General features: G+C 52.0%; 1 protein-coding gene across 2 annotated transcripts in view; it reads right to left on the reverse strand.

Moving 5' to 3' along the window:
* Positions 1–22484, reverse strand: part of AXL (AXL receptor tyrosine kinase) — an 86248-nt gene extending 63764 nt beyond the window's left edge. Inside the window, exons 1-4 of one of the 2 annotated variants that reach the window (XM_077336603.1) lie at positions 21858–22484; positions 14405–14603; positions 5287–5387; positions 1742–1924 (exon numbers count right to left, since the gene is read on the reverse strand). In XM_077336603.1, coding sequence (XP_077192718.1) covers positions 1742–1924; positions 5287–5387; positions 14405–14603; positions 21858–21930 — 556 coding nt within the window. In that variant the 5' untranslated portion in view covers positions 21931–22484. The remainder of the gene's footprint in view (positions 1–1741; positions 1925–5286; positions 5388–14404; positions 14604–21857) is intronic. The other variant, XM_077336602.1, reaches the window with a different exon arrangement.
* Positions 22485–23201: the final 717 nt, after the last annotated feature.

Consider the following 23201-nt stretch of genomic DNA (forward strand, 5'->3'; position numbering starts at 1 on the left):
GTTTCCTCCATGCGAAAAACTGCCCCTGATTTTGCTGAAATTGTTCTCATCTGGGTTTGTACAGAAGCAACATCTTATCTGGGATGATGGCCATCAGAATCCCTTTGGCCAAGCCATTTGGAACTCTTCTCTTCTTTCTCCTCTCCCCTCCATCTTATTACACATTTGACCTACCTCGAAGGGCCGGTGGAACATCTGGGAAAAGTTCCTGACAATTAGAGCGGTTCCTCAGTGGAACAGGCTTCCTCGGGAGGTGATGGGTTCTCCTTCTTTGGAAGTTTTAAATCATCTAACAGAAATGCTGATTCTGTGAACTTAGGAAGATTGTGAGTGGGTGGGCAGGGAGTCCTGAGATCCTGCATTGGGATATGGGGGTGGGACTAGATGACCCTGGAGGTACCTTCCAACTCTATGATTCTATAACCAATGCAGACTTCTCCAAATGCTCGATAGCCCTGCGTAACTGCTGGTTCTTTAAGGATTCTCTCCCCGCCCCCACGAGCCATGGAACCCACGCACACACCGACAGCCCCTCGCTGCCTTAATGGCTTGCTGGCAACCTTTGCTCGGTCTGTTCCCACGCTCAGAGCAGCCCCCCACCCACCCGAGGCATCGGGGGAACAGCCACCTCCATAGAAAAGGGGACAAAAAGGACAAGCCATGCTTTCACAGACAACCAACAGGACGTGAAAAGCAGGGGGGAAAGGGAGGGGGACTCGCAAAACGAGGCTGAGCGGAGAGCGAGGGGAGGGGGGTCTCTTCTATTCATGGTCTCCCCCCTTCCAGCCCCCTCTCGCCTGGCCTTCCAGAAAACTAGAGCGGGACAGTGGGGAGAAGCAAAATTCTCTCTTTGCAGCCGGCAGAACAGAGAGAAAACAAAGGGTGGTTTGGGCTCGGCCATCCAGATAGCAAAAGCAGAGGCGAGTTTCGGAAACCAGGTTCCCTTTGAATGCCCCTCACCCACTTTTCGGATTCAGTCCTTTTCAAGTGAAAGTGAGCAGGCAGGAGGGGATGGGAAAGACCTCCTCCTGAGACCCTGGAGAGCCATGAAGTGGGGCTGTGGCTCAATGGCAGAGCCTCTGCTTGGCAGGCAGAAGGTCCCAGGTTTGATCCTGGGCATCTCCCAAGGTGGCTGACTGAGCTTTCTGGCAAAGTGGGGGCAAAAAGGCAAAGACAATGGGGTGGAGGTGACAGTGGATGAGCGATAGGGTTGTGAGTGTCCTGCATAGTGCAGGGGGTTGGACTAGATGACCCAGGACGTCCCTTCCAACTCTAGGATTCTATGAACCCAAGCCCAAATGAAGAAAGTAGACAGGAAGAAAGTAGATTCCTTTGAAATGTGGTGCTGGCAAAGGATTTTATGGCTACTGTGGATCCCCAAGAAGACCAAACAGTGGGGTTCTACATCAAACCTAGTCTAGACTCTCTCTAGAACCGGAAATGACTAAACTGGGGCTACCGTGCTCACCAAAAATGCCAAAAACGATAGGAAAAGTGGCAGAAAAAGAGGAAGACCAAACAAGAGATGGATAAAAGCTGTTTGCAAGACGGTTGACCACAGGATGTTTGGAGGGACTTTAATTCATCGGGTCACCCTAAGCCACAAGTGACACCGGCCCATAACACACAACACTTCTCGTTCCTTGCTCAGCGCTGTACCCACAACACCATGCTGCCTCTCTGGCGTACCTCTGGACAGTCCAGTTTTCTGGCCAGCTCTTCCGTACCCACCATCACTCACCTCTCACAGCCAGCCCTGAAGGGGTCTGAGACAGAGGGTCCCCCAGGGAGTTGAGAGGAACGCCATCTTGCAGCCAGATCACCTGCACCGGCTCTGGGGGACCCTGGGCTTCACAGGTGAGGTTGAAATGGGTCCCGGCCATCACCTCCATGTCTTCAGGCTCCTCGGCAAAGAAGGGCAGTCCTGGGGGAGGGGGGCAGAGAGGAAGGAGGAGATTGGTCATGGATACGAGCAACAAACTGCAGTTCTTTGCCTGGATCCAGATAAGACGTTTCCTGGGTATGGGGGGGCGGAAATTTCCATGGGGAGAATCCATGCCTCTCAGTTCCCCTTCCTGACTTGGGTTGCCAGCTGCAGGCAGGGAGATTCCTGGAGATTTGGGCCTTGTAAGGTTGTGCGCTTCAGCAGCTGAAGCAGCCATTCCTGCCCATAGCAGCCTGCGCTGGCTGCTACAGGTGGGAACGGCTGCTTCGGTTGCCAAATCGCACAGGGAACTGAACCCAGATTTGAACAAGAGTCCAAGAGGACCTTAAACTGACAACATTTGTGGCTGGGCTGGAGCTTTTGTGAGTCGCGGCTCACTTCTTTGGTGAGGAAAAGAGGGAGGGACCTAAGCAGGGTTTAAGGCCACAGAGTCCACCCTCCGTGGCTGCAATTTTCTTTATTTTTAAAAATGTTGGTACAGTTCAATTTATAGCCCGTCACTCCCACGCAGTGGCTCATGACCAGTAACAACAACCCCCCCAAATAAAACCCTATAAAAGAGCCATAAGAACAAATTAAAAACCGTCCTCTGCAGCAATCCCCCCCCAGCTCAGCAGACTTCTTAAAAACATCTCAGGGGGACAACCACAGGGGTAGCCGGATGACCTGGAGAGTGGGGATGACCCTCCGGAGCACCTGGAAAACTTCTGCTATTACAGCAGATCTCTAGAGCAGGGGTAGTCAAACTGCGGCCCTCCAGATGTCCATGGACTACAATTCCCAGGAGCCCCCTGCCAGCGTTCCCGTCCCCGGAAACAAGGGAGAGGGAGTGGGTGTGAGAGCGGGACAAGGCAGGCGCCTTTAGCACATTTGAGCCTCCATACCTTCCCTTGGAGAAGAGCCTGATGCTGGGAGCGATGGAGGGCAAAAGAAGAAGGGGGACGACAGAGAACGAGGTGGCTGGATGGAGTCACTGAATCAGTCGGTGCAAACTTAAATGGACTCCGGGGAATGGTGGAGGGCAGGAAGGCCTGGAGGATCATTGTCCATGGGGTCGCAATGGGTCAGACACGACTTTGCACCTAACAACATAACAACAACCTTCCCTCTGCTGGTTGCCTGCTGGTTGCTCTCCGTGGGTTGGGGAATCCACTTTATGCAATTCCCCAACTAGCACTTTAGAACGGAGGTGTCAGGTGCTCCTTCCGTTCCACCCGGGTGCCTTTTCAAATCCCCTCTCTGAACTTCCTGCTCCTCCCCCCTCCTTTACTCCCTCTCCGGTGGGCTCCGCTCAGAGGTGTTAAAAACACAAGTCGCCCTGATGGCTGCCTCCCTTCCCCCCTTTCCTTCCTCTCTCTGAGCTTTGAAGTGTTAAATGCATGAGTGGATGGTCCAGCCTGCTGGATCCAGCATTTAGCACCTGGCTGGGTTCAAACACTTCCCCTTGGGAAAGGTTTTCTGGCTCTCCTGTTGATGGGGGGGGGGAGGGTCTACTCATGTGCCTATGAAACCTGGGTCCGATCTAAGACCAGCGTCGCAGTCAATTTTTCTGTTCTACGTGTTGCCTTAGCAGAGTGCTCGTCTGTGTGTCCTGTCTCCCATGAAACTAACTTTCTGGAGAAATGCCAGGTGTCAGTAGTCACTAAGTTTGGATATCGAGGAGGGGGTCTGCGTCTGCACTGTCTCCTGGGGTGGGTTCGTGACAGGAGGATGTTGCAAGCAGTTTGCTGCCCAGACACTGCATGTTGGCGACGTCATATGGAGGGGCCGGAATATAGCGATTATGTAAGGTAAGCATTTCACTACATTTAACGAGTGCGGAAATGCCCCTAGGGTTAGCAAGCTAACATTTCCTCCAAGGGAATCTCTGCCGTCTGGAGAGCAGTTGAAATCTCAGAGATCACCGGGCTCCACCTGGAGGTTGGCGACCCTACTCTTCCCCCCCTCCAGCCCAAAATGCTATTTGATATCCTGTGAATGGAAGAGAGGGGGGACAGCCCCCAGGATCAGGGTTTCGGGAGGCACTTCGGGTTGCCACAGAGGGGGGGGGGGTGAGAAATTCCTGCTCCCTGGGTGGAAATTCTCTGGAGGTCCTGGAGCTCGGCTTGCCTGGTGGAATGCCTTCTGGGACTTCCCACATTTCCAAAGGGCCTGCAAGACAAGGCTGTTCCACCAGGCCTAGGGCTGAGGCCAGGAAATTAACACCGAGGAATGCAGGCCTCCCGGTCAAAGAATCCCCCCCCCCAAAGAATCGTGGGCTGAGCCTGTCCGGCCTCTGTTTCCGGTCCACGGAGGCTGGGCACGTCCTGATTGGCCCGTGGACCGGAAACAGCGGCCGGACCAGCTCCCAACAAGCCCAGCAAGGGGCAGTCTGGCGCAATTAGCACCCGTCAGCCCTGACTGCCATCGGGAGAGGAGGTTGGTGGGGCTGGCCAGGGGGAAATGGAGTTCCCGGTCCCGAAAACACCCACCGAGGCTTTGACAAACCACAGCAGCCGTTTTTGGGGCAGGAGGGAGGGCTGGCGGGAGGGCTGCGGGGGGTGACTACAGGGCATGCTAGTACTCAGTACATTAAAATGTGTAACCGGCCTTAAATCTAGTATTTACATACACACTATATATAAGATATACACTATATATCACACTATATATAATATATATATAAAACACACACAAACATACTTAATCATATAATTTTATAATTTAATCATATGTATATATTTAATCACATAATTCTAAATTGCATACTTTTAATAATGTTGTGTGACCTGCCCTGAGCCAACTATAAAAGTAAAGATGCTTTTTTTTAAAGGGCAGAAATGTGTCCACTTGTCCCCCAATTTCCTGGCTTATAACGGAAGGAGCAGAGCAAAAGGAACAACAGATTGTGTGGCCAAATCTGCGTCTTTTGAATAAGGATGCTGAAAGCTGAACACCGTTCCAGTCTCTCCTGGTGCCACAAGTATTTCCTCAGCTGCTGATAGAGCAGAATCTTGTTCAAAGGAAACCCGATAAAGAAACTTTTCACTACCCCTTTCTTCGTTGTGCTCCTAAGATGTAAATTTGGCCGCACGATTTGTTGTTTCTTCAGTCTCCATGTTCAGGGAGCCTGATGGGACCAGCTCTCGGAAGCTGAGCAGAGCTGGCCTGGTCCGTGTCAGGGTGGGAGACCACCAAGGGAGACCCCCAAGGGCTGCTGCGCATTGACAGGGCTTTCCAGCCAAACATCCAAGCCCAGGACTTTTAAAGAAAGGGGGTGGTCCAAAACTCATCCTTGATTCAAGCACAGACTAGCAGGGAGAAGAGTACCTCTGGGCATGAGCAGGGTTCAAAGTACTTACCCTCCAGGGCCAAATATGCTCGGTCGGAGAGGACGTCGGACCCGTTGACCAATACCACACACTGGTAATGCCCCATGTCCGAAAGCTGCACGGAGGGGATGCTGGTGGAGAGGAGAGAAGGAAACATTCACACAAAACTCCCAAGGATGCTTTACGGTCCCAACAAAAGCTGGATCAAGGAACCCCTCCTTCCAGAGGTGTGTGGAATCCTGCTCTAGATGCACTGGCACATAGAAAAGCGACTAGATCCATGCAAAAGTGCATTTCATAAGAGCAGATGACGTGGAGGTTTGCTTGCCAGAATTCTGTGCCCGGCAGAGGTCCCCTCCATGGGAAGTCGACACACAGGGCCAGGAGAGAAGACTAAGAGTCTGACAGAAAAACTACCCATAGGATCACAAAACCAAATATCCTTTAATTCAGGTTGTTTGTAGAATAACTTGAAACAAATATGTGTAAAGATGACAGCATGTGAGCTGGTTATAATCACAGATTCAGGTGGGTAGCTCTGTTAGTCTGAAGTAGCAGAACAAAATGTGAGTCCAAAGGGACCGTTCAGACCAACAAAGTTTTATTCAAGGGCCATGACCTTTAGTGTGCAGGCACACTTCCTCAGACAATGGACATTTATAATCCCATTTTCAAAATTTCCTTTCTCATAAACTTGTCCCCATAAGATCTTCAAATTCTTCTACAATTCTTCAAAAATAGTAATATATTCCTATGGCATAAAGTTCTCAGGGAGACAGGGAATCTACAGAGGGGAGTTCCCTTGGAGAAACTGGCTGCTATGGAAGCATTAGACCAGGGGTAGTCAAACTGCGGCCCTCCAGATGTCCAGGGACTACAATTCCCATGAGCCCCTGCCAGCATTCACTGTCCATGGACATCTGGAGGGCCGCAGTTTGACTACCCCTGCACTAGACCCTGCTGAGGCCCCTCCCCTTCTCAAACCCTGCCCCTCCCAGACACCATCCCTAGAGCCAGTTTGGTGTAGTGGTTAGGAGTACGGACTTCTAATCTGGCATGCCGGGTTCGATTCTGCATTCCCCCACATGCAACCAGCTGGGTGAGCTTGGGCTCGCCACGGCACTGATAAAACTGTTCTGACCGAGCAGTGATATCAGGGCTCTCTCAGCCTCACCCACCCCACAGGGTGTCTGTTGTGGGGAGAGGAATGGGAAAGCGACCATTAGCCGCTCTGAGCCTCCTTCGGGTAGCGAAAAGCGGCATATAAGAACCAACTCTTCTTCTTCTTCTTCTAAATATCCAGGAATTTCTAGCTGTGCCAATCCTAAAAGTTCAATGCCTAGTGCTCTGAGGTATACTGCCTCTGCACAGGGAGGATCCTCTGGATCGCCAATAACAAACATGGATTCTGTACATCCATTCTCTATCATGCTGCAAGTATCACTGAGACATAGCATTGCCAGCTCCAGGTTGGGAAATCCCTAGAGATATAGAGATATTGAGTGGGGGGCAAGGAAGAAGGATTTGGGAAGGGGGGGACTTTAGTAGTATTGCCAACCACCAAGTAGGACAGGCAGGTCTCCTGGTCCAGGCGGATGCAACTCCCCCCCCAGCAACTCCTCCCAAATTTACCGCAACATGGAAGAATGTCACTTTTAAATTCTGCACGCTGATGTCACCAGGATGTGACATCAGCATGCCAGAGTCATTGGGGGGGGGGGACACACTCTGGTTTTGGGGCAAAACTCTATGGTTTGAAGCAAATTCTACCATAGAGTTTTGCTCAAAAGTCAGAGTGTCGCCACCTCCTCCCCTGTCTCTAACATGGCATCTCTTCTGGGTGACATCAGTATGTCTGAAATAAGAGTTTTTTTTTATACCCTGCTTTTCACCACCAGAAGGAGCCACAAAGCGACTTACGAACATCTTTCCCTTCCTCTCCCCACAACCGACACCCTGTGAGGCAGGTGGGGCTGAGAGAGCTCTGAGAGAACTGTTTTGTGAGAACAACTCTAACAGGGCTGTGACTAGCCCATAGTCACCTGGCCTGCTGCATGTGGAGGAAAAACAGGGAATCAAATCTGGCTTGCGAGATTAGATGCCGTGGCTCTTAATCACTACACCACGTTGGTATCACGTGCTACTCCATCTCCAGCCAACAAAGATCAGCTCCCCTGGAGAAAATGGCTGCTTTAGGGGTCCTGCTGAGGGCCCTCCTTTTCCCAACCCCCACCCTCCACATGTTCCTCTCCCAAATCTCCAGGGGGCTTTCCCCACACCTTCAAAATCGCACAATGGTTGCCAATTGAAAACGCTACTGATTTGCCATTATGCACAACGTCGTTGACAATCTGCCACACACCTGAAACCGATCCGCAAAAAGCGCTTCCTTGTAGCGCTTTCAGGGAAATCCCAAAAGTGGATTCACCCTCCGGAAAGCGCTACACTCCTGCAACCAATCTGCAACACTAGCGGGAAAGTTCTGTGCGTTACCATTGTTGTGGTTTCTACAAAGTCCCTCCCCCTGGCTCTCTCCTCTGATCTTCCGGCGAAGCGATCGCCATTTTTTTTTCTCCGAGTGAGCGAAGTTCAACCCACCAGCAAGACTGTTTAGAGGCTTCCCCGGCTTCAGTCCCTCCCCAGAGCCGTTTAGTCACTAAGCACAAACAACAGAGAAGCCCGTTTGCTGATGTATTTTCCCTTTATTTTTTACATTGTTTTCGGCCGAAAATCGGGCCCGTGAGGGGGGATGATTTTTTTTTTTCACTCGGGGGGAGCGTGGCAACGATGAAATGACAGCTCAAACACACCTGCCAGCTGGATGGGTCTCTCCGTTGCAACGAATCAACACATATTCGTTGCAATGGGTGTGTGTGTTTTTTTTTTTTTAAACCTTTCTTAAAGGGAAAGGGGCTGTTTGGGAGCATGCTAACGGCTGCCCATTGGCTGCTTGACGGCCAGGGGCGGGACGAGCTTGGCAATAGTGCTTCCTTTCTAGCGATTTTTGCTGAGACCGGAAGCTTGTGGGAAACAATAGAAACGCAACTGGATTCCACTACAAAGTCAGGTATGCATAATGACGAATTCCACTATTTTAAATGGCGATTTTTCGTTCAGCAAACAATTTGCTACAAGGATCCCGATGCGGAAAGCCCCCAGGTATTTCCCAGCCCAGAGCTGGCAACCTAGTCTTCAGTGAGGTCTAAGGCCATGAAGCCCAGCATCTGAAGTGGCCCTTTTCTCCAGAGGAACGGGCCTCTGTTGCCTGGAGATAACCCCAGAGAATCTCCAGCGACCGCCTGAAGGTTGGCAATTGGAATCTGGCACTTTACTGTAGCAGTCATGTTTTGATCCTTAGAGAGAAGATTGCCATGAACTTCTGGCATTATGCTGACCTTTGCGGGACTGTGGGGGGCGGGGGGGTTGCATTGGGTCAGCAATGGAGAGTTAGATCCAGAAGCTGAAAGAAATCCAGAATTAAGGGCCTAGTCATTCTGTATCACAATGTACCACAGCGTGTGAACAAATATATGTAGGAAAACACAAATATTTATTATAAATCAACTGAAATCACTTGTAGGCTCAAATGAGAGCTAACAGGCTCTCACTTGGGCCTGCATTTTACATTTATTTATAATCAATATAACACTTGTTATATATTGAGATAGAGAATTACTAGGTCAGATTTGGATTTCTTTAGCCTTCTGGCTCCCAATTCGATATTTGGGTGAAGGATATTCTCCCTTCAGTTGAGAGGCCAATCACCTCTCTGTTTCCTTCAGGAGTTCCCCATCTTGAGGACCAGCAGCTTGTGTTTCCCCCTCCACCGGGACCCCAGGGCCTCAACACACGAAACAAAAGTATCTAATCCACTGTCTCCTTGTTTGTTTTGCCACATCTGAAAAGAGGCTTTTGTTTGTTCCGCCTGCCCTGCTGCTGTTTATCCAAGTGGCAACGAACGGCAAAGCTTTTCAGAGGCTTTTTTTGGTTGAAAGCCACTACAGGGAAAAAAAATGATATCCCCTCAGCCTACGCAGCTAACGCAACAAAGTCAAAAACAGCGTGGGAACCGTGAGCTTTTTGGTTTCCAAAAAGCTATCAAGAAAAAAAACATAGATCTTCTCAATTTCAGATACTAAATTCAGAATATTCCTCTGAAACCAGTACAGCGACAAGCAGATCTAGTCCCCATTTCTAGGTGGGAATCCATTCTTTGCAAAAGTGCATAATACTAAGCAATTATTCAGTGACTTAAAAAAAAAAATCCAACGTGCTTGCTTAATCTAACTAACCACTGCCTGAAAAATTCACTTCCACACTGTCGGTGGATTGGCGGATTTGAGACCAAAGAACAATTCCATTTGAAAAATGCCACGTTTCTAGTCTTCATGAGCATGAAAAGTACAACAGAGATGCCTGGAGGATTTATATGCATGAGAACATAAAAGAAGCCGTGTTGGATCCGGCCAATGGCCCCTCCAGTCCAACACTCAGTGTCACGCAGGGGCCAAATCCCAAGGGCCCTCAGGAGATCTCAGGAAAAGCCTTTCTGGTGTGCTCAAACTTTTGCAAAGGCTCGATCCAGTATTTTGCTTAGGCTTGCCAACCTCCAGGTGGTAGCTGGAGATCTCCAGGAATTGCAAGAGAAATCCCGATGACATGGTTCCGTTCCCCCGGAGAGAACAGCAGCTTTGGAGGGGAGACTGCATTGCACCATATCCCACTGGGCCCTCCCCAGGTGCCACCTCTAAATCTCCAGGTATTCTCCCAAGCAGGAGATGGTAACTAGGGTTGGGTGCTTCGGCTCGGTTCAGCCGCATCGGCGATCACCAAAGCCTGAGGCAGCCAGTGCCGCGGCATGGAGAAGAGGGGCAGCCACAAGCTGGTGTGCCATCACCGCCCCTCCTCTCCACGCCATGGAGTTGGCCTCCCATGCGCCGCTCCGGGCTTCAGTGTTCGCCAAGGCGGCCGAACCAAGCCAAAGGTCCAGGTTGATTTCCTCCTTTCCCCTCCCATCACACCCCCTTCTTCCTTTCATGTTCTGGCCTGCACCTGATTTTAATGTATTTCACAGAGCAATTCCAGGCAAAGTTACACCCTTCTTCTTGGGCTTCCAGCTCTATGTTGGAAAATACCTGGAGATTTGGAGGGGGGGGGGGAGATGGGATGGCAGAGTTCGGGAAGGGTCTTCAGCAAGGTATAATGCCACAAAGCAGAGGTGGCCAAACGGTGGCTCCACGGACCACAATTCCCATGAGCTGCTGCCAGCAGGTGTTGCCAGGGGTCCATGGGAATTAAGAGGTCAGTGGTTTGTTCTCTCTTGAAAAAAAACATGGGTGGATCCGTGAGACCCCCCCAGTTACTGCCTAGGCTTGCATCTTGCGTTTCTGGGCAAGGTGGTTCAGAGGGCTGCCGCAGGCCAGCTTCTAGCATTTTTAGAGGAAACTTCGGCCCCAGATCCATACCAGTCTGGCTTCCGTCCTGGCCACAGAGATTGTGCTGGTCGCTCTGAAGGATTATCTCCAGTGCCAGCTGGATCGGGGCGGCTTGGCCATCCTTATACTATTAGACCTACTGGCAACATTTGATGTGGTTGATCACGAGTTATTGGTCCACTACCTCGCCGGCACTGGGATTGGGGGAACAGCCTTGCGATAGCTGACCTCCTTTCTTAAGAACTGGTCACAGTGGGTAGCTGTGGGGGAAGAGTTGTCTGACCCCTTCATGCTCCCCTGTGGAGTACCGCAAGGGGCGATACTCTCTGCCACGCTTATCAGCATCTATATGTGCCCTCTGGGTCAGCTGGTCTGGTGGGGGACACCCAGCTCTATCTCCTGATGGACAGCTGGCCAGACCTCCCCTCAGACACATTTGCCAGCGGTTTGGAAGTGGTGGCTGGATGGGTCAGGCAGAGTCGCCTGAAACTCAACCCCTCCAAGATGGAGGTCCTGTGGCTGCGGGATAGGGGCATGGGCCAAGAAGGGTGATTATGCTGCCTGGATGTGGTGCCACTTACACCAGCATCAGGGTCCCTACTAGTGCCCTACCTGTCCCCAGAACACTTGGCCACAGTGATCCATGCAACAGTCACTTCCAGACTAGACTTCTGTAACTCGCTCTATACGGGTCTACCCTTGTCCCTGACCCAGAAATTGCAACTGGCATAGAATGCGGCTGCGAGGGTCCTCACTAGGTCATCATGGAGGGCCCATGGCCAACTGAAGCTGCAGCAGCTACATTGGTGATCCGTAAACTCCCAGATCAAGTTCAAGGTTCTGACCTTCAAGGCTAGACCCAAGTATAATGCCACAGGACCTCTGGAGAGCCACAGTTTGGCCACCCCTGCTGTATGCAGACGAGTCCGCAATGTTACTGATTTCTCAGTCATCCATCCTTGCATCAGGTCTGCGTACCGCCCCTCCCAAGACCCTGCTGTTCCAAGATTGCCAGCCACGCAAAAAAAGTTAAACACTTCCGATGTGGCTCCCAGTTCAGAGCCCGAGTCACTGCAAACAGCATTTCCTCCTGAGTCATGCAGATTCAGACACGAGGGAACACCAGCATGTCCCCCCACACACACACCCACACCCACACCCACACACTGAACATACACATTCCCAGGAGGAAGGTGGCTAATCAATCAGGGGAAGGATGTTCACTGTCGAGTCAAAGACACAATCCCCAAGTCCGTTGGGTTTTCTTTCACCGTGGGGAAAATATGGAATATAATCAAGAGTCTGCGAATCCTCAAACTTTTCATATCATAACAGGACTAGTGGTTTTCCTTTACTCCTTATTGGGAGGGGGTGTTCCTCTCAGTAGTCTTGCCAAGGGGAATGTCTATGGCTCTGTGGAAGAGCCTCTGCTTAGCTGGCAGGAGGTCCCAGGTTCAATCCCCAGCATCTCCAGTTAAAAGGACCAAGCAGGAGAGGATAGGGAAGACCTGAGACCCCAGAGAGCCAGGAAGTGTGGCTGGAGCTCACTGGCAGAGCCTCTGCTTGGCATGCAGAAGATCCCAGGTTCAATCCCCAGCATCTCGTTAAAAGGACCAGGCAGGAGGGGATGGGAAAGACCGCCGCCTGAGACCCCGGAGAACCAGGAAGTGGGGCTGGATTGGAAAAGGTCAGTTTACATTTCAATCCCAAAGAAGGGCAATGCCAAAGAATGTTCAAACTACTGCACCATTGCACTCATTTCTCATGCTAGCAAAGTTATGCTCAAAATTTTACAAGCTAGGCTCCAGCAATATGTGGACCGAGAACTTCCAGAAGTACAGGCAGGATTTCGAAGAGGCAGAGGAACTAGAGATCAAATTGCCAACATATGCTGGATCATGGAGAAAGCTAGGGAGTTCCAGAACATCTACTTCTGCTTTATTGACTGTGCTAAAGCCTTTGCTTGTGTGGAGCACAACAAATTGTGGCAAGTTCTTAAAGAGATGGGAATACCAGAGCATCCTATCTGTCTCTTGAGAAACCCATGGTCAAGAAGCAACAGTGAGAACCGAGCATGGAATCACTGATTGTTTCAAAATTGAGAAAGGAGTTCGGCAAGGCTGCATACTGTCGCCTTGCTTATTTAACTTGTATGAGGAACACATCATGAGAAAGGTGGGGTTAAATGAGTCACAAATTGGGATCAAGATTGCAGGGAGAAATATCAACAACCTCAGATATGCAGATGATACCACTCTATTGGCAGAAAGTGAAGAGGAACTAAAGAGCCTGTTGATGCGGGTGAAGGAGGAGAGTGCAAAAGTTGGCTTTAAACTCAACATCAAGAAAACAAAGATCATGGCATCCGGCCCTCTCAATTCCTGGCAAATAGATGGGGAAGAAATGGAGGTAGTGACAGATTTTATTTTCCTGGGTTCCAAGATCACTGCAGATGGGGACTGCAGCAAAGAAATTAAAAGACGCTTGCTCCTGGGGAGGAAAGCTATGGCAAATCTAGACAGCATCCTAAAAAGCAGAGACATCACCCTGCCAACAAAAGTGCATCTAGTCAAGGCTATGGTATTCCCAGTTGCAATGTATGGCTGCGAAAGTTGGACCATAAGGAAGGCTGAGCGTCAAAGAATGGAGGCTTTTGAACTCTGGTGCTGGAGAAGACTCTTGCGAGTCCCTTGGACTACAAGGCGAACAAACCGGTCAGTCCTAGAGGAGATCAGCCCGGACTGCTCCTCAGAAGGCCAGATCCTGAAGATGAAACTCAAATACTTTGGCCACCTCATGAGAAGGAAGGACTCCCTGGAGAAGAGCCTAATGCTGGGAGTGATTGAGAGCAAAAGAAGAAGGGGATGACAAAGAATGAGGTGGATGGATGGAGACACTGAAGCAGTTGGTGAAAACTTAAATGGACTTCGAGGAATAGTAGAGGACAGGAAGGCCTGGAGGATCATTGTTCATGGGGTCGCGATGGGTCGGACATGACTTTGCTCCTAACAACAACAACAACAACAACTGTTGGATTTCAGAAAATATCTTTAACTGCTCCTGCAGAGCGGATTAAATAAAAGAGTAAGGGCCCTGAGGGTGGGCCCTGTCTGGGATGAGGAAGGCTGCCATTAGCCCCTTCCCCTGGACTGACAAGCAGAGGGCCCAATGGGCACTCCGCTTGTCAGTCCAGCCCCAAACTGCCAATTGGTTGTTTGGCCCCACTTAGCACGAGGGCAAACCTTCGCCCCATGGTGGCCATTACTCTGCTGGCCGCTAAGAGGGAAGGTAGGCCCGCAGCCCCCAGTTGCCTGGCCCGCCTGGGGAGGCTTTTCCCATGGGGGGGGGAGGAAAAACCCTGCGAAGACTTCCCCAGGGAGGGGGGCTAGAGCCCATTTTATTACAGAATAAAATGGGCTTTAAATCTAGTCATAAATAATACTGAACACACCAGAATCAATGTTACTCTTTTGGATGCTCATTTGACATTATTCATGGCACCGAGGACATTGCACTGAAAACGTGTAATTAACCGGTCCACATGTTAGCATAATGTATCAACTGGAGTAAAGAAGAACATTTTTTCACCACATTGCATTAGCCCAGCTAATTCTTCTTTGGCTTCCTCCTCTTCCTCCCCCTCAAACAACTGGCCCTACGACTGAAGCCTGGGCAGACCTGTCTACCTTGGCCTTTAGTCCAAGGGGTCTCACCTCAGTACGCTCGTGGTCAGCCACTCCTCTTCATCCAGGGGCACCTGCACTTGGTTACTGTCAGCGAGCTCCAATACTACGTCCTCGTGAATCCAGCTGACCTCCGGCGGATCGCCAACGGCACGGACGGAACACGACAGTTTGACATCCTTGCCCAGGGAGGAGGTCAGGTTGAACGGGCCTTCGAGGAAGTAGACGGCTGCAGGAGAAAGAGACACATTGTGAAGGGAAGGACACACAAGGAGAAGGAAGGCATGGAACAGAGAAAGAAACTCCCCAGCCTCTTGGATGCTAACCTCCAAAAGTTCCTACAAGTCCAAAACTAGCCCCTTCTAAATGAAAAGAATAGGAAGACGATGTTTCATTGGTGACGAATCTGGGGCAAGTGTCCCCACATTGTGCCTCCGGGCCCCCACCCACGCCTTTTCTGGTGCCCACCAAGTGGGCAGGGTTTTCGCCTAGCAGGCCTTCTGTTGGGCTGCGAAGATTAAAAGGTATACTTATTTATTGCTTTAAACATTTGTATCCCGCTTTTCCCTGTGGTTCAAGGCGGCTTACAATGATAGCTAAGAGCACTGCCTATCAAAACCAAAAGCAAATGAGCCAAGGACAAATCTCCCCCTCCCCTGCTCAGGCCTGTTCAGCAGACATTCTGTTGGGTAAGCAGCTGCAGCCTCAAGCATAGCCAGGCAGGCAAACAACTCTCTGCACAGCTAGATTCTGCACTGCCGCCATGACATTTGCATACTATGGATGTGGATCAGAAAATGTCTCTCTGATCCAAATTCAAAAGTACAAAGAGCCAATTGTCACTGGCAACTTAAACTATGTCTTAAATATGCAATCTAATATCTTAAAGTTTTTATGTCGCCAGATCTTTTTAAATTTTTTATAATACTATTACTGTTTTTTTCTCTTCTTAAATTGTCTTAGTTTTTAATTGCATGTGTTTGAATTTTGGTCTGAATGACCGCAAATAAATATTGATTGATCATGCATAGCTTCACTTCCTGACCTTTTGTATTTGGCTCCACCTCCTGTAGCAGCCATTTTGTAGTCCCGTCCCCTCCCTCCCCCCCACCCAATCCTGTTTCAGAACTACAGGCTCAAACAGAATAATCTGGGGCATGTCATTTTCTGAGACAGCAGCTTAACAGGCCGAGCAAGCATGGCTGGTGCCAAGAAATGCCAGGAGAAAGCAGTCCGCACATGCTCAGAGATACTCTCTCTTTATTACCCTGCTCAGAGACATAGGTCAATCTGGACATAAATCTGACATGACAAACCAACACTTCAAAGCCAGGAGGAGAACATTTTAATCTTCCCGGCCATGCCGTTGCTGACCTAAGCAGGGCAAGTCCCCAAACAAAGTCGGTTCAAAGGGAAAGTACAGCGTGAGATTGCCAAACAGGAGCTAATTCACAAGTTCAGAACAATGGGCCTCCTAGGGCTGAACAGGAACGGGGGCTTTTTATTATCACAGCACCTATGTTAATGTTCTGCTCTAATTAAGCTGAGGGCAGTGTGCATCTCCCCTAGTCCCTACCCGTCCTTTACACAGCCACCTACAACTTCCCCCTAGGATAAAAGGACCCAGATCTACATTCTTCCTCTCCTTTGCCAGACGAAGGAAGCTTTGACTCACATCCTCAAACCTTTGCTGGGGTCTAAGAGCACAGTTCTAGTGCAGACTCCAGTTGTGTGCTTCGGCCGTCGAAGCGGTCATTCCAGCACGAAACAGCCAGTGCCACGGCACTGGCTGCTTCGGGCTGGAATGGCCACTTCGGTGGCCACAGCACACAGCAGACCAACATGTAGGGATGCCAACCTGGTCTCCTCCAGCAGGGCTCTTCTGATGTTGTCGGCATCTGTACTTTGGTGTTGGGTGACCAGAGGAACTGGTGGGCCACTCTGAGTTCCCTGCCCTCCCCCGGCACCATCCCACATTCCAAGTGGCCAGGGGGGACCTGGAAGCCGTCATGCCAGAAGAACAGCAGCCTCCACCTAGCAGTTGGCAACCCTCATAAAGCCCATTTCTGAAACTAGGCAGGAGGGGGGCAATATCTGGGCATGGCATTGGGGTCCCTGTGGGTGGGCAAGTAGTTGCGAATTTCCTGCATTCTGCAGGGGGTTGGACTAGATGACCCTGGAGGTCCCTTCCAAGTTCCAAGGAGTTTGAAAAGTAAAAAAGCCTGCCTTTCGGCACACTGAGTGGTAGGTGCCCATGCGCTGTGCACTGCGGGAGGGAGAAAGGAGAGGAGGCGCCTGGGTCATAAATCAAGGCTGGAATATCCTGCCCCGCAGCCACTGTTAACCCTCAAGGAATGACGGAGACATTCCAGGGCATGAGAAACAAAGATGCATACTTGGAAGGATCCCAAGTATCAGGCCCAGGGCTCACGTTCTTTTCTCCAGGCAAAAAACGGGGTGGAAAAATCGCTCTTCCCTGCCAACAGATGCCGGCCGACACACGACTGATCTTTCCCTCCTCCTTGCTTCCCTTGTTCCCGTGGGCTGAAAATTCGGGTGTAGGAGCCAACGTGGTGTAGTGGTTAAGAGAGGTGGCTTCTAATTTGGGGAGCCAGGTTTGATTCCCCATTCCTCCTCCACATACAGCCAGCTGGGTGACTAGTCACAGTCCTGATAGAGCTGTTCTCACACAGCAGAAATATCAGGGCTCTCTCAGCCCCAGCTACCTCCCACTTTGAGCCTCCTTTGAGTAGTGAAAAGCGGGGTAGAAAAACCAACTCCTTCTTCTTTTCGGACAGGATCAAGTGGGTTGCCGTGTTGGTCTGAAGCAGCAGAGCTAATTTAGAGTCCAGTGGCACCTTTAAGACTAATTGATTCTTCGTTGGTCTTAAAGGTGCCACTGGACTCCAAATTTGTTCTAGACAGGAGACTTTTCCAGCACATGGCCATGCACATGCCTGAGCAGCACAAAGGCATGGGGTGGGTGGGGGTACAATACAGCAAACACATGGCTACAGTTGGTAGACCATGGAAGTTTCCAAAAGAAAACAGACTTTTTCTTTGATGACTCCTGGGACAGCGTGTAAGAATCAAGGGTGGGGACGAGGGATCGGGTTCCAAGCTTGAATCAGCCCAGATATATGACACCGGGGCCTTGTTTGTGACAGTGGGATGGAGCTCTTAGACAGCTGGACTAGGCTGTGGGAGAGGTGGGTTCAAATCCCCACTCTGACAATGTAGCTAGCTTGGGGGGAACAGGGCCCCATCCCTCTCTCAGCCTCACCTCCCTCGGAGGATTGTTGTGCAGATAAAATGGAGCAGAGGAAACAGTCTCCCCCTGGGAAGAAGGATGGGTTTAAAAAGAAAGGAGCTGAATGAAGAAACAGGGAAGAAGGATTGTTGCTTTATATCCTGTTTTCACTACCCAAAGGAGTCTCAAAGCAGCTTACAGCCATGTACCTTTCCTCTCCCCACAACAGACACACTGTGAGGTAGTTGGGGCTACGAGAGCCCTAAGAGAACTGCTCTGCAAGAACATCTCTAAGAGAACTGTGACTAGTCCACAGGGACCCAGCCGGCATCATGAGTCTCAAAGCAGCTTACAATTGTTAACCCTTCCTCTCCCCACAACATACACCTTGGGTGGGGGGGGGAGAAAAGGACTGGTGGGCATCTCTCAGGGAGGCTGGATGATCTTGTGGAATCCTCTTCCCCTTGATGACATCACTAAGCCACCTGACAGTCCACAGACCTGCCTATCCCAGGCCTGAGAAGATAAAGCTGAAAGGTGGCACATTCTCCTCCCCTCCCTGTCAGAGGCACACTGAAATCCCACGCCTCATGCAGTCATGGTAAAGGGGGGGGGGTCCCCTATATGCCACCACACCTGCCCATGATCCCCAAACTCTTCCTTTCTCCCCCCAGCTGAAGATCCCCTGAGGAAGATATAAGGGAGCCACTGAGATTAGGGAAAGCATCTCAGCCTTTCACACACAGCCCTCAACCCCCTTCCCCAAATTATAATGCCTCCTTTCCCCAGAACATCTTTGTTTTAAGATGGGGGGACCCATATAGCTCCCAACTTTCACCCCTCTGAGGTAACATGTCCTGGGGAGGGAGTCAGATGAGTCTAGAAGGCTTTCAAAATTAGGAGCATCATCTTGTGGCAATGGGTTCCACAGAGTTGCCAACCCTGTGCTGAGAAATCCTTAGCAATATGGACCCGGTGGGGGGGGGGGCAGGGTTTGAAGCAGTGAGGGACCTCGAGGGGGTATGAATGCTATAGGGTGTCCCCCCCCCCTCATCCAAAGCTGGACTTTGGCAGACCATCCATTTTTAGGAACGGCCCTGTTCACAACTTTCTTCTCCCTCCACGTATACTCCGGCCCAGATAAATCTTTTTTCCCCACCCGATATTGTGCAAAAGCAGGCAGTAGTGGGGAAACTCGAGGCGTGCTCCCCGTTTCAGAGGAGGCCTGGCCGAACGGCCCGCTCTCCCTGCAGGAACTAACTAGTTCTCCAAAAAGGACTTGTCAACTTTCACCTGCCCAAACTGTCCCATGTTGGGGTTGGGCTTCCGCAGCAGTTCCTCTCTCCCTCAAGATGTGCTTCTGAAGCACTTGAGGCCACGTCTCTGTCGAACGAGACCCAGCTCGACCAACCCGTTTCCCAGCAAACATTTCTGAAGACGGAGCACCTTTCGGAGGCTTAAATCAAGACAGACAGCCGGGTTAGTTAGTCTGTCTGCAGCAGCAGAAAAGAGCCAGAGCCCAGGAGCACCTTCAAGACTCACACAATTGGGGGGGAGCTTCTGAGAGTCACGGCTCACTCCTTCAAGAAGGGCTAGTCTGTCTGTCTGTCTGTCTGTCTGCAGCAGCAACTTCGTTGGTCTCAAAGTTGCCTCAGGACTCCAAGTTTGTTCTGCTACAGGAGAAAAGGACGAGAGCCCAGGAGGACCTCAAACACTGACCAAATTGGTGGCTGGGGAGGAGCTTCCAGGAGTCTTCACATCTGGTGACTCGGAATGCTCACCCCTTGCCCCCAATTTGGCGAATTAGCCACCAATTCCAGGTGCTCCTGGCCTCTTGCTTTTCCGTAGGATTGACAGGGGAGGGTGCCTGCTTGGTTGTGGGCTTGGGTGGCTGGCTGCTTTGGCCGCTGAAGCACACAACCCCGATGAGACCGCTTCACCATTTCTTGCACTATTAAGGTGGCCAAAGAGTGCTGGGGGTGCCCCAAGGGGTGCCAACCTCCAGGTGGAGGCGTGACAATCTCCCCACATTGCTTCGGATCTTCTGTCCCGGAGAAAACAGCTGCCGTGGTGGGTGGGCTCTAGGGCCTTGTGTTCTGCTAAGGTCTTTCCCATCCCCAGACCCCGAATCTCCAGGGTTCTCCCAAACCAAACCTTGGTAGAGCCTGGAATGACAACTGGATTCCAGAGGACAAAATCAGCCACCCGGGAGGAAACAGCAGCTCCGCAGGGGGAACTGTATGGGAATCTACCGTGCTGAGCGCCTCCTCTTGGCCAGCCCTGCTCTTTGGAGGCCCACTTCCCCAAAATCTCCAGGGATTTCCCAACCCAAACTTGGCAACCGTACTCCCCAACCAAACTTGGCAACCGTACTCCCCACTCTGCCCAACACCCAGAGGCATTCTGGGTGGAGCACAGACTGTAAATGTCGAGGAGAAGGGAGCAGCCAGCTAGTCCAGACAAACTGCAAAGTACAAAGATCTACGCAGCTGAAGATAAATGTTTCCTCACAACCGTTGCTTCCGGGCCCTCCGCTTCCAGCCACACCAGACACCAGGGAGGGAGATGGGGCTGAGAGAGCTCTGACAGGACTGCTCTGTGAGAACAGCCCAAGGCCACCCAGCTGGCCCTGAGAGCTCATCTGCAGATTGAAGAGGTCAGTGCCTGGACAAAATGCCTGCTGACACCTTGACTAAAACTTCGTTGGACTTAAAGATGCCGCCGGACTCCAATTTTGTTCTGCTGCTTGAGACCCACACAGACACCCACCCAAATTGATCTTGATGAAAAAGACAACAGGAATATTCAGGGATCTTGATGATGTGCCCTAAATACATTCTGCTCGAGACCACCCAGGGCTCTTAAAGGTTTTATGCCTGGATCCCTGTCATCCCCCCCCACTTTCCCCTTCAAATCCCTCCTGAGAACTCTGCTTCCCCCTCTCTCTAAACTCAGCTGGCCTTAAAGGTCCCACTCCCTTCAGATAGAGGCAGGAATAATGCTCTCCAAGCCTTCAGATCCCAGTCAGGAGGTGGCCACAAAGGACGCTTGCGATGGATGCGGTGGAACAGGGCGCTTTGGGGTGGGCTGGATTAGAGCGCAGGGGAGAAAACTAGCATCTGTCTGGGATAAGAAGCCTATGTCTCTATTCAGCCCCAGCGGGGATTCCCTTGTTCCGAACTGGGGAGTAGACTCCACTTCTGCAGTCTCCCATTGTAGCTTCTTCTTTTGCTACAACAGAAAAGAACCCTTTTCAAAATCCTCATCCCCAAATAACATCAGCATATCTGGCCCCTGGAACTGTAAGCTCTCCCTCCCCACAAGTGGACTGTTAGATTGGGAACTCTTTGGGGCGGAGACCATTTCCTTCAAGATTCTCCTCTTGCAGCCCTCAAAGCCACAGATGCTTGGGATTTGAGAAGGGGGGGGGGGGGTTGGCCAGAGGGCCACGACTGAGCTGTGGACACCAGCAGTAATGGTTGTATCCCAGCTGCAGGGACCATCTCAAAATCCCAAGTCAGAAGGTTTCCGGCTTTCAGAAGCAGACCAAACTTTCCCACCTGGGGTCACCTGGAAGTTCCTGGAAGCCAAGGCCCCTGTGTGGTAGGCCAGCTCAGAGAACTGATTCCTCCACCTGCGCTACTCTCCTGGACTCAGGGGTGCCAGCAGACGGCACTTTCTTGATGAGGATGAAGCTTATCTGGCTTGGGAAGGGATTCTCTGCTCACCTACATAGCACAGCTTAAGGGTGGCCCCTCACCTCCTGGCCTACCTCGCAGGGTTGCTGGGAGAGCACAGGTGCCCCCTGCATCTTCATGAAAGAAGGGCAGGGGACAAAGAGACTGATGTCCTCCCAGGAGTTCAGTGTGTTCGCATTGGGCTTGAGATTTCTCTATATCCTCCTGAGGTGCTGGAGGGGTGGTGATGGGAGGCGGGAGGATGGGGTTGGGTTCTGATCGGTCTGCCGCTGGAGTTTGGATGTCTGTTTAATGTTTTAATCTATGCGGGGTTTTTATTATTTTATTGTAACCTGCCGCAGGATGCACTGCGAGAGCGGCGGGTAGGAAATTCAACAAACTCCTGGCCTACCTGGCGGGGGCGTTGTGAAACATACAAGAAGGCTGAACGCGCAGAATGCTTTGAATGCTTTCGAAAGCCCCCTGGAGGCCAATCCAGCGCTCTGCCCCCCGGCCCCCCTCCCCTCCCCTCCCCTCCCCTCCCTCCCGGGCTTACCTTCTTGGCGACTGGGGTCGCCCAGCCCCCAGACCAGCAGGCCGAGGAGGACGGCGCTGTCCAGAGGGCCCATCGCCCCCGCACACCTCTGCCCCAGGCGGCCTAAGGCTTCATGGGGCAGGGAGGACGGGCGGCTCTGCCGAGTCCACAAAGTTCGCACGCCCTTTCTCGCAGAAAACAAGTGACGCCGCCGCCGCCGCCGCCGCCGCCCAGCGAAGAGAGTCCGGCGGCGAGGAGGCGCGCTCTTGGGGCCCGGCGGGATGTGCGGAGAAGGTGGCAGCTCAGAACTTTCTGCCCGGGCGGTGACCCGAGACGGGCATCCCGCAAAGGGGGCGCCGGGCAACGAGGAAGGCTCCGCGGCCAGCCCCCGCCAGCCGCACCTGAGCCTCACTGGCGCTCCCCCCAACCCGCCCGTCGGCCCGCCGGAGGCATCTCTGGCCACGAGCCCTTCCTCCGCTCGCCTGCCCGAAGCGCCCCCTTGTCCCGCAGCAGAGCGAGAGAGAAAGGGGCAGAGGCGCTCTTCCCTTTTCCCCGCGGCCCTCCTGACTCACCCACTCCCACGCGCCGCTCGCAAAAGCGCCCTCCCGGGGAGGCGGACGGGGAGGGGGAGGGGGAGGAGGCCCGCGATCTGCACCGGGGTGGGGTGGGGTGGGAGAGCGGAGGGGGAGGACCGAGGAGCTGGGTGTGAGAATTCCATCCAGCCCCAGCAGGGTTAATGGGAGGAGAGGCAGAGGGGAGAGAAAGAGGGAGAGAGAGTTCTCTTAAAGTTACATGCATGCTCACATGCCAGAAGAACCCAGCAGGAGGAACTCGGGGCCCTGAAGAAAGGACAGGGCGGAGGTGGAGGCAAAGGGACTGGGCCGAGGACGCCTCTCAGTCGGTGGCAGAGGCAGGCGCAGCCCCTAGCAATTCTGCCCCGAGGGGTTCTTGAGCAATGTGAAGCAGGCGGGGGGGGGGGGGGGGGGTAGTGGCTAGAGAGCATCGGGATTGGGGAGACCCGGGTGGGAATCCCTTTGGGCGCATGCAGAGTCTCCTTTCTAGGTGAGGGACATTGAGAGGTGGTTTGCCGTGGCCTGCCTCCGTGTCACAACCCTGGCTTTCCTTGGCGGTCTTCCCTCTCAAGACTAGCCGGGGCCAACCCTGCCTCACTTCCCAATCCCAGCCTAACTGTGCCCTCTCTCTTTGACGCTGTCCAGTTAAGCCTAGTGCTGTCCAGTTAAGCCTAGTGCTGTCCAGTTAAGCCTAGCTTAGACTCCTAAGAAAATGAGACTTCTAAAAATGACCCCCTGGGTTGTCAACGTTGGTCTCTTCCTGATGGCCAAACACCCAGCCAGGTAGTCAGCA

Source organism: Paroedura picta, chromosome 5, assembly GCF_049243985.1.
Source record: "Paroedura picta isolate Pp20150507F chromosome 5, Ppicta_v3.0, whole genome shotgun sequence".
Lineage (NCBI taxonomy): Eukaryota > Metazoa > Chordata > Lepidosauria > Squamata > Gekkonidae > Paroedura > Paroedura picta.